Source organism: Numenius arquata, chromosome 3 (genome assembly GCF_964106895.1).
Source record: "Numenius arquata chromosome 3, bNumArq3.hap1.1, whole genome shotgun sequence".
Taxonomy (NCBI): Eukaryota; Metazoa; Chordata; class Aves; order Charadriiformes; family Scolopacidae; genus Numenius; species Numenius arquata.
This window is the reverse complement of record NC_133578.1, coordinates 4827076-4838934: the sequence shown is the minus strand read 5'-3', so window position 1 is coordinate 4838934 and position 11859 is coordinate 4827076. Positions and strand designations below refer to the sequence as shown.

Sequence of the window (11859 nt, the reverse complement as noted above, 5' to 3'; positions counted from 1 at the left end):
TGCTCACCACAAGCCCTTGCACAATGTTACAGCATCTCCTCTTTCCCTTTTACTGGTTTGGAGAATGACTCACTGCAAAACTTGAACCGATTCGCTGTAATTGTACCATGCCTCAGTTCCCCCATCAGTAAAACCCAAAATTTGCTCGTCAGTGGAAGATGTGATAAAATTAGTGAACATTTATGATACGCTGCGGTGAGAAGTGCAAAGTAGTCCTGTTACTTGGCTCTACCAAGTATGACTACCACACCTACACGCGCTGACTTCTACTCAACCACACGAAACGCCCAGACCAAACCGGGCTTCGGTCGAGCAGAAATGAGGAGGAACCAATGCACAAGACAGATGGTTACTGCAAAACGACAACTCGGCGCTGCTAGGAAAATAACCGAATGCTTACCGTTGGATCTCCCTTGGGTTTTTTCGCTGCTGAATGGAGTAATTTTAAAGAGAGGTACCGCATGTTCTTGTTTGCACTGGAAAAGGACAGGTCAACATCTTGATAGCATCAGGAGACACGTGTGGAGGGGCACCAGCCCACACCTTTCACCTGCTGTGGATGGTGCTCGGGCAAAGGAAAGATGCTGATGGCTGCTGCCCGGTGACAACCTCCCGGGATGGGGCGAGGAGCTACCTTGAACCCATACCTGTCTGCAAAGAGAGGTCTTACCGGGCATCGAAAGGCCTTACCCAGAGTCCTCTTCTTGCTTCTTCCCAGAGCGGAGCTGGAAATCTTGGAATCGTCGTAACGTTTTATTATCACTTGCAAAACAGATTCTACTTCATCAGATAAAGACACAATTGCATTCATTGACTCTGACACAAGGATATGCATAGTGATAAACATACAGATAGATGTACACACTTATACATGAATGAGATATGCTAATTAAAAATTGCAGTGGGCACTTTATTAAAAATTTATTGTACAATCTACATCTTCAAAACATTTTACATCAACAAATATAGCAGCTTGACTGCTGGAATCATAAGTGATTTATCTTTAAAAGACTGTATTTGTAACTGGATGCAAAGATTCTTGATGAACTGCCATTACATTTAAACTACTGGTTTTTATTGGAAGTATTTTGACTGTTATCTGTTTGTTCTCCATCCTTGAGAGAAATAAAACAAGTGTCTCGGCTTTCATTTTATCGGATAGATGGCACCATGTAGCATATTTCCCATGCTAGTTTGAATTACAGCTGTTTATCTTTCAGCTTTCTTTAAGATTAATTAAATGCAAATGTAACTCCGCGAATCATGGGATTACCTGCCAGACCCCTTATTAATACCTTCACTTAAAAACCCCCGTGCCAGAGAGTCATTAATTTGCAAAAAAAAAAAAAAAAAAAAAAGGAAGGGAAAAAAAAAAAAAAAAAGAAGTGCTAAAGCAGCCCTTTGCCTCCAAACAACCCGGCGATGGCTGCCCAATTAGTCCGGCGGCGTTCGGATCCTCCTTTCAGGCCCTGTGGCCCTTTGAGGACACAATAAGGCTCCAATGATAACCTGGCAACCTAGGTAGAAACTCAGCCAAGTGTGAGCGTTTGAAGCTGCAGCTTGGCTGCCATCGTGTCGGCGAAAAGAAAGAATTCAGGCACCATGTCATCCAGTACAAAGGATAAAAACAGATTCAACCGGAAATTCAATGTGGCACCACATATGGGATACATGAGTGCGGTTATACAACAGGCCACATATTTTTTTTGAACAGTCTCCTGCATGTGATGCCGAGGACATGTGTAACCATCATAACGTCTCTAAGAATCTGTATTTAATTTGAGCTGGGGTGGTGGCAGGGATTGGAGATCTGAAGCCGCCACAGGTTTGTGGCAGATGGCTCTGTGTCAGCTATGACAAGCAGCCAGGCTCGGCTTCCTCTGCAGATTTTCTTTTCTCTCTGATCAGGTAAATATGGGCACACTCTGGAAACTTCCACAATTCTGCCTGAGGCTGCAAGTTTGTGACTTAGCCCCATCTGTCACAAATCTTCCCTCGGTTCTGCTGCGAGCAGAGACCTGAATTTACCGCCGAGCGCTGCCCAAGAGAAGCCAGCCGTCTTTCCCTACAAGGAAGCAGAGGAGAAAAGCGCACGAAGCCACGTTAGATGCCGGGACGCACAAGGGGACGAAGCTTCGTTAGATGCCGGGACGCACAAGGGACATCTCTTGCATGGGAGAAACGCTCTGCAACACCCATGTTTTCAGGTGTGGTGGGAGGGAGCTGGGTGGACAACACTTTCACGGCGTTATCTCGAAATGGGGTGAATTCAGCATTTTTTTTTAAGATGGGTAAGCTGGTTGGTGGCCCCAGGTTATTTGCTCCTGGATGAGAGCTTCCACCATCAAACATCCATCTGCTCTTCTGGTGGTCTTAGTGGACAGGCAAAGGACTGACACGGGGGGACTCACCTGCCCCTCTCACTCTCAGACATGGTGGAACCAAGAACCAGCAGGAGTGAGGTCCTAATTCTCCTGCTTGGCCATCATCGGTCTGGCTTCTGGGCCTTTTTTTAGAGTAACCTCAGAGAGAATAAATTCAACTCCGTTTTTGGGGGGTGGTAACTCTGCAAAGGTCTGGGCATTTGTTTTTTCAAGGAATTTAGTCAACAGTTCCTAAATACGCAGAGAGAAAATCATCGAGAGAACCAAAGTTTTCACATAAAGTAAGATTTTCCCATGAATAACAGGCAGAATAATAAGATCATAGAATCATAGAATCACAGAATGGTTTAGGTTGGAAGGGGCCTTAAAGATCATCTTGCTCCACTCCCCCTGCCCTGGGCAAGATGTCAGTAGCAGTACAATATTCTTTATGATAAAATCAACTTTTTAGTTTCTTGTGTTCGAAGATCAAAACTGAAGAAATTCACATCTCCTCTGCCATCGTTGGACTTCAGAGTTAACCCTTAGAATTTAATAAGAATTGTGCAGCCACTCAGACCTGCTGTTTCAGGAGAGCTGGGGTTCAAGCAGGCAGTACTGACTTGGTACACATTTTATGCACTTTAAAAAAAAAAAACAACTAACTTAGCAAAATTAAGAATTAGTGACTATTATTCAGCACAAAAACTGAGATTTGGCAGGTGAGGCAGCCGAGTGATTTACAGAAGAAGTAACTTGTATCAGGTCAGCTTTATTCTGTGGCACAGCTCCTTCCCTCTGTTAATGAGTATTGGGGAAGAATTAAGGTGGAAAGCAGTTTGTATTAATTACTTTTGGAGCTCAACATTCAAACTCCAAGCACCTTTGGAAATCACCATCAAAAGACAGCATCGGTTTCCACAAACTGGGTGCACTGGGAGGTCCGAGTCAGAGCTATATTATACTGCTCAGTAGAGTAACAGTATTTCCCTGAACAAACTGGTCTGGTTCTGCAGTTACTTATATGGGCCTTTTAGTACTCTTTTCATTCTTTCCATTTTTAAACACAAACTTCTTTAAACATCACGTTGGACGCAAATCTGTGCAAGATATACTGGTGGGTACCTTGCATAGATGGTTCAGAGCACACTGACCAACTACATTAGGAAACCAGTCTCAGGCTTTCTTTCTCAAGGTAATTTGAATACACTTTACTGAAAAAAAAAATAAGTTTTCATGCTTTTTGCAACTTTTCTTTCAAAGTCCATCATATTTCCTTTGACCCATTTCTCCATCTACCATTTTGCAGCAGCTCCGGTTCGTCTGCCAGTTCTCATTTACTTTCTAAAACTAAATTGGAAGCTTTCTAACATCGTTATAATGAAAAAGTTCAAAGTCCTGGTGTTTATGCTGAAAGATGCACACGTAACTGCTTTCTTAATGAACGCTTTCTTCCTGCTTTCCAAGCGCAGCCAACTGCTACGAGCTGAAGACCAACATTTTGAAGACCAACAAAAGGCCTGCAGTGACAGGACGAGGGGAAATGGTTTTAAGTTGGAGAAGGGGAGATTTAGATTGGATATTAGGAAAAAGTTCTTTACCATGAGGGTGGTGGAACACTGGAACAGGTTGCCCAGGGACGTGATCGAGGCCCCTTCCCTTGAGATATTCAAGGTGAAGCTCGACGAGGCCCTGGGCAACCTGGTCTAGTTGGGGGTGTCCCTGCTGACTGCGGGGAGGTCGGACTAGATGACCTTTGGAGGTCCCTTCCGGCCTGGACCAATCTATGAATCTATGAATCTATGAATTTTCAGGGAGCTGGAATCCCCTAGATATGGATCTCGGAGAGCCAAGAGCAAGGCAAGCCCTGGGAGAAGTTCAGAAGCAGGACACATACATATCTATATATATGCATACTTATGTTTATAAATGTATGGTTGGATCCCAGAATGACCTAGCAGACTCCCTGCCTAAAGGGGGCCTACAGGAGAGATGGGGAGGGACTCTTGATCAGGGAATGGAGCGATAGGACAAGGGGTAATGGTTTTAAACTGAAAGAAGGAGATTTCAATTAGATCTCAGGAAGAAATTTTTTACTGGAGGGTGGTGAGGCACTGGAACAGGTTGCCCAGAGAAGTTGCGGATGCCCCATCCCTGGAAGTGTTCCAAGGCCTGGTTGGATGGGGCTTTGAGCAACCTGCTCTAGTGGAGGTGTCCCTGCCCATGGCAGGGGGGTTGGAACTAGGTGATCTTTAAGGTCCCTTCCAACTCTAACCATTCTATGATTCTGTCATCTCTGAAACCATTTTAAATTACGCTCACTGGAAACCAAGCATCTCAGAGGCAAATACAAGTTTCCCACTTCTGCTTCCAACCTCCTACCAGCCTGCACCTAATGCTAACCAGGTAGAAGCCTAAATTCAATATTACGCCTTCTTTTTTTCTCTGCAAACATGCTCTGCTGTCGAGTGGAAAGCCAGCAGGACGGATGGAAATATTTGTACTATTTGCATACCCTATAAAGCTCGAAATTAACTTTATCAGCTCAGGACAAAAGATCTGGAGAACACTGTAAGCAAACATCTGCTCAATATACATTCACGATTAAAAAGTAAACAGTGTGGTTGGCTCCATAAGGAACAGGTTGAAAATTATCAGAGTACAACACATCACATAAACCGATGGCGTGGCCTAGAATACTCTGTAAAGCAATGATCGCGCCAGCACAAAAACAGCTCTCAAGCATCAAAATGGCTTGAATGATGGGAGATAAGAATATAAACATGGAATAACATTCACAAGAAGAGACTGGAAAGACCGGGATACTGTAAGTGCTTGACAAATGTTTATAAAATCATGAATGGTATAGCAAAAGATGGATGAGGAGCTTCTGCTTCCAGGCGACCAACTTCAGAACAAAACGCTCAATGCAACTGAAGGTGGGGAAACCCCGAGCCAACTGAAGGAAAGGCTTTTAACGCCGTCTGTAAACATACGATGAACAGCTTTGTTATAGGAAGCCGCGAAAGACAAAACCAGGGCTTTCCAAGGGCCTGAACCTCAAATGGAGAACTACTATGTACATCATGGCAATACTTGATACTACAAGAAGATGATGAAAGATGATAAAACCTCCAAGTCCAGGGTTAGGACCAATCTGTAACTCTAACAGGCCAAGAGAAGACTTTTAATACCCTGTTTCTACCTGTGTCAGCCTTCTCCCAAATATCTGATGCTCACCGCTATCAAACCCATGGCATTAAACACAAGACGTGCTCATCCACAGTGGCAGTTGGCATCCTGATGGAGAAACGAATTTCTGGTGGAGTTTTGCTGGGCAGTGGGTAAGGAGAAGGGTGGAGGCATCATCCCTGGCTCTTACATGGTCTTCACGGGAACTAAGAACGACTACCGCTCCTCACAACAGGGCTGATTGGCTGATGGGACATCTGGCACGGCGCTCCCCTGCACCCTCACGTATCCTTAGGCTGAGAATTCCTCCTGCTGCTTTTCTAGCAGTCCCTAAATATTAAAGCTGGACCAGGGGCGGTTTTCCCATCTACATGTTTACCTGAAATACCAAAGATACTGCTTTGTCTCAAGTTGGAGCCAAGAAGAGGAGGGAACAAAGAAAAAAGAAAGTTTTGTTCAAACTGCCCTACACAGCCAAATCCTGAGACTGGAAACAATTCAGATGTCTACGGTCTAACTGGGACCTTAATTTGATTTTACAGCAGTTTAATCCCTTTGAATTCAGCAGGCTCCCTTCTACAGTGGTGTAAGAAAGAAGAAAAAAAATCACGCCATGTGTCTTTTCATAGGCAGGTGAGCTTCTGTAGTGTGATGGAAATGAGAAGATGAATGTCAGAAAGTGGGCCAAATTCTTTTCTCCGCTAAACAAGCCCGAGTGAGAGCAGGATTTTTCTGTAGGAACTGAAGCTGACAGCATGTCAACCAGCACTCATTCAGCTGGGAGGGCTGGGAGAGATTATTTAAAGTTGTCAGCTCCTTCCATGCCTGGCTTTTGGCAACTCCTCTTGTCCCTTTCCACTGTATACTCTTTATACATGCTGTTTTAAATTAAGAAACTGAAGTGAGGGAACTGAAAGGTAAACTTTAAGAAAATAATGCAGAAACAAATGCTTTGCCCTATTTTATAATTTTTTTTAAATTTTAAATTTACTAGATAGGAAGCTTGCAAACACTGACAGGTCCTACGGTGTACTCCCATGGATGCCCTGGTGGTGTTGCTTCCTTCATTGTGGCTCTTACTTTGGCAACCGCAAATACCCACAACCAGGGAGAGCAATGTTTGATTCCACAAAACTGGAACACAACAAATAATTGATAACAAATGAGGTTTGCTTTCCACTCATCTCAATCTTCTGTTAATAACCGGTGGAAGGCAATGTCGAAATGCAAATGAGGCAGCCCTGGGTGTTGTGAGAATACGCAGGGCAAGCAATACATCACTTGGAAAGGCTTCCATAGGTGCTTACATTATGGACACTTTAAAAAAGCCTTGCCAGCATCAGTCTGCTCTGTCGAGTTTAATGTCTCGGTCTGTGCATTTTCACAGGGATATTCCCCGTGTCCGGCTCCCAAACCTGACTGACCCGCTGCCACTTCTCCCCTTTGTTGCCCCAAACTTTGTCAGCACAAGCACCGAGAGCAGCTGAAGGAATAAACCACCTATTTAATTAGACCGCTGTCTAATTATTATGGATATCCTTAGCAATAAAACCCCAACAATATGTCAGTGGATAAGCTAAGGTACTTCTGATGATGATTACTTCCCAACCTACAAAGCAGAATCTCCAACCAGCAGAGAAAAGCATTATTTGCTTTTAAAGCATTTTTACTTTCAAGACTTTACAGCTACTTTATGAACTTCAGGCAGGGAAAATGTAATTTTTCTGAAAGAAAAATAGCTAGTTAGCATGCATCACTGTGCTGGGGTCCCTCTTCTATTCTACTGTAGTATATATAATATTATACCGATCTGAAAAAAGTGAAAATACGGCAGAGGTGCTGTGTACCCTTCGTGATTTCACTCTTTTCAGCTCCCCAAAAAGCAGCATCGCTCCAGCTGTAATTCCCCGAGCAGCACATCTCTAAGTGAGCGTTTTTGCGGGAGGTTGTGCGGATGGTCTCACTGCCAGAGGAAGCCTCGGCATACGTGGGTGTAGGTGCAAAAAGACAACTCTAACAGCATTCTCCGAGCTGATCCAAAGCCTATTAAAGACAACAGGGATCTTTCCTCTGGTGCTCACAGGTTCTGGATTAGGCTCTGCTTTACTCATTTTAAAGCGATCCCCGGTTCAGGTCGGTTGTTACCTGCTGCAGACGCTGAGGAGGTTGAACGGGGCTGTGCTGTTAATAGCGCCCACGTTGGAGGGGGTAGGATAAACACCTTCAGCTCCTGCCCGCAACCCATCCCCAAGGGATGCTTTTTTTAATAAAAGAAAATCAGCATTTTGCTTACAGGGCTCACGCACACCCATACTATTTTTATCTACTATGGGTTTTAAACCCATACTATTTTCTAGCGGTATTTGTTCTACCGTTATCTCCATTTTTAGCACACCTTGGCTCCCTTTAGGAGCCAGGGATCCAGGCGGAGAGAGAAGATCCACGCGAACGCAACTATTAGCCCAGCATGAAGCATTGGGGAATGTCAAGGTAAACGTTTAAGGACTGTTTTCCCTTTGAAGCCACCATGTATAACTCTACGATACTATTGACTCAAGAAGTAACGCTGAACACTGGAAGTGTTCAGTCAGCATTTTAAACTATTATGAGCTACCTTCTGAACCATTGCCAAGTTAATAGACAATGAAAGATAATGAGCTTGAAATTGGGTGTTAAATTGCATTTTTGGTTCTCTCCTTTTTTTTTTTTTTTTCTTGAAGTTTAACTGTTTCCTGCAGAAACAACATCATCTTTGATGTATCATTATGTAAATGTCTATTTTTAGGTCACAAAAAGAGTCAGGCGTGGGCTAAAAGCCCTGGCTCCTCCTGCCACATGTGTGCGGGAAGGGGCAGAGACGGAGAGACCCAACACGTCCCGGTCCCCAAAGGGAGGAAGGTGGAGAGATGGGGTTAGCTCTGCTGCCAGCACGAGCCTCCAAATTAAGGAGGAGATTACTCGACTCGCTCATTAACGGCGTGCCTGGACGGCGACAGCCAGGGGAACGCTAAAAAAGACCACATTCGTACTGCACGGGTTTACACTAATATTTCTATTGACTCCTTTTAAGGACTTTCAGCTGAATTCAGGGGTTTTTTTTCCAACCTGAAAGACCTTTGTCGTGCAGGGGTAACGCGCATCCAATCTGCCCACGGCACGGCCAGGACGGTAAAAGTCAGAAAACGCTGTAAGTTTATATATCAGCATGCAGAAAACAGCAGGGATTTTTTTTTTTTTTCTGAAAGCAGCATCGTGTAATAATAGCTCTTCACCGGAAGGATATAAAATTTAGCGCTTCATCTACAATTGAGTAATTAATTAAAAAAAAAAAAAAAAGCCTGGCTCCTAGCAGGATGAATACACCTCTTAAAAACGTGGAGGTGGGTTTAGCATTGAACACTCGATCACAACTTGAATGGAGGGTCGGCCACTGAAACCGTACTTTCTCTACATAAATAACTGCAAAGGACAGGAGGTGGTAAATACCAGTAAATTACGCTGCCGATAAACTTTTTTTATGTTCAGCATAACTTAAAAGGCAAAGAGTTAAAATAATCATAATTATGGAAATAATTCAAATAATTCCAAAAGGCAGAGAAATCTTACCTGATACCTGTCACCTGCATTTTTTGAGGACTGAGGATTAAATTAGGATCGGAAGGTAGGCTTATCCTCATTAGTATAATTGTAGGATCTTTCTTTTATTTTCATTTTAAACTAATGAGTTGCATTAATCCAGGTTCATTTTTATAAGCCTCTTGGGTCCAAATGTAAAGGACAGTCATTTTAGAAAACAATAAATTAAAAAAAAGCATGTAGCATGCATTAAGTGCACGTATTTCATAAGACCTAGGTTAATACAACTGGCATCTAGTTTAATTAATCCTTGTTAGTGTAACGACTAATATCCCTCCCTAGCATGTTTCCTTTAAACATTAGTATGTTAATTAAATGTTGTTTTTTTAAGGGTTTTTTCCCTTTGTACTTCAATATGGCATTATATCATGTAAAACTATTCTGAACAACTACCTTATAGAGATGTTTCCGTACAATATCTGGTCTCTTGCAGAAATTCTGAAGCCTTTTAAAAAGCTGTTCAGGTGTAGAATACAGATATTCAGCTGCAGGAAAAACAGATACATTTTTAATGAAACAAAAACCTCAAAGCACACACTCGATATTAGTCACTTTACTAATTAAAAATGCATATTGCTCTGTGCCGCCTCGTGTTTTACATTATTTAAGCATGATTTTATAAGGTTACCTCAGCTCACAAGGATGTTTAATGCTAAATAAGACTGTGTAGTTGTGCTGTTTAGACATCTCCTTTGGGTGATTAAAATACATTATTCTAATGTAACACAATGCATATGTGATACATTTAGTGATGAGATTTTTCAAAGAACTGGTACTACATTAGTGTGTATCCTGTACCGCAGTTGCATACTATTAAGTATTAAATTGTTTAAATAATTTGGTGTGATTTTCAGGCCTCGTTCTCTTTTTTCTTTTTTTTTTTTCTTTTTTTTTTTTTTATTTCTGCGTATCAAAAAAATCTGCAAACCATTGCAGCATCACTGACCTTTTAACAAAAATCTATCATTACGGGTTGTGTATGCTAACAATGAAGAATGCTATTTCAAAACTTGCTTTTGTGTTATCTTAAAAGAACAGATGGCAAATATAAACTTCGTCTAATGTATTAAAACACATAAAATTTTCCTTAACACTAACATGTTGGCTTGCCAAATAAACAATTGCTTTTTTGCTCGAGTTTCTTCTCCAAACTTTGTATTTGAGCCTGAATCACGGTCTTGGGTTTCAGCAAAAAAAGGAATGTGCAGGAAAAGCAGCTACCTGGAAATATCTCCGGGTACACCAAGGCTTTGGGACACAGCGGATAGCAGCCGCAATAGACAGCTTCCACCCTGAAGATCAGAAACAATAAATACCAAAAAAACCACAAAAACAACAACAACAAAAAAAATAGACGTTAGCGAGCCAAAACCTGATTTTGGTGCAAGAGCGTGGAGGTTTGGTACATATAGCAAGAGCGAAACATTTTTTTTCCCTTCAGCAGCATAATCCTTCTAAATGCCAAAGTTGCTCTTTTTCAAGAAAATTTTATTGATCATATGAATTACATAGAACAGAACAGCGAGCATATGTTTTGTTCGCTGAATAAATCAAAGCGCAGCTCTGCATTTTTTTGTTTTTTAAATACTGCTTAACACATTTTATAATCAGCAGACAGACACATGTAACAACATGGTGAAGTATGGACGGCTTTTCTTAATAACGCTGGGGAAAAAGCGGGGCGCACGTTGGGATACGGGGATTCGCACGCCCAGGCGGGGGCCATCGCCGCTACCTGGCAGAACGGACACCATTCTCCTTCGACTTTAAGACTCCAAAGGTTACAGTTAAATATAGCCCAGGAACAACTCGCAGCACGCTGCGGGCTGGGATATTTTAGCTTACGCACACGCTTCAGATAATTTCCTTTATTTTTCAGGACATAAACGGTTGGATTTTTTTTTAATAACTACTCAAGAGATTTCTTTGCCAAAGCGTGCGATGCTCTCTACTTGGGTTTTTTCACTGAACAATTTACACCCCTCCTGTAACATCAAACCCAAATATTTTCTAATTGCGACACGGTGGCACAAAGTTTTCTAGAGAAAAGCCGCCCTCCTCGTGTTTGCATTTTAATATCTGAACGGGTTAAGGCATCAAGTTTTCCCTTTTTTTTTTTTTTTTTTGCATAATGACCATTGATCTGACATATCGTCCCTCCAAAGATACAACTGTAATTTCTGTTGGCCAGAAATTACACAGTGAAATTCAAAACACTTCTTAAAATATGTTTATTTTATGAGAGCCTTTGAATTTCCTCCAACGTGTTGACCATACGAGAGCTTTATTTTTAACTTCAGTTTCCCTCAGTCCCCAGAAAAAAAAAAAAAAAAAAAATCTGAAATCTTGTCAACGTTCACCTTTTCTATTTTCAGTGACAATCCAAAGGGCTTTCGCTCCCTTCATGTGCATATCGGGTTTGGTACTTTATTACAGGCACCCAGAAGGAACTCTGTTTCCTTTAGATCTACCCAGTTTTAAACAGGGGGAAAAAAATTACAAAATAAAGAATAACATATTCAGCTTTCATGCTAGAAAACTGTGCATATCCACAAACCCCAAAGATACACATTTCTCTGCACATGCTTTTGCTAAGCAATGATTGCTAGGGTTTTTTTTCATAAACTTTTAAAATTTGTAATTTATGGTGGTTTTTTTTTTTTTTTAA

General features: G+C 41.9%; 1 protein-coding gene across 1 annotated transcript in view; it reads right to left on the bottom strand.

The window, feature by feature from the left end:
- Nucleotides 1-891: 891 nt before the first annotated feature.
- The window catches only part of GTDC1 (glycosyltransferase like domain containing 1), a 133114-nt gene continuing 122146 nt past the window's right edge, over nt 892-11859 (bottom strand). Inside the window, exons 8-10 of the mRNA XM_074145569.1 lie at nt 10413-10483; nt 9585-9676; nt 892-2065 (exon numbers count right to left, since the gene is read on the bottom strand). Coding sequence (XP_074001670.1) covers nt 1982-2065; nt 9585-9676; nt 10413-10483 — 247 coding nt within the window. The 3' untranslated portion in view covers nt 892-1981. The remainder of the gene's footprint in view (nt 2066-9584; nt 9677-10412; nt 10484-11859) is intronic.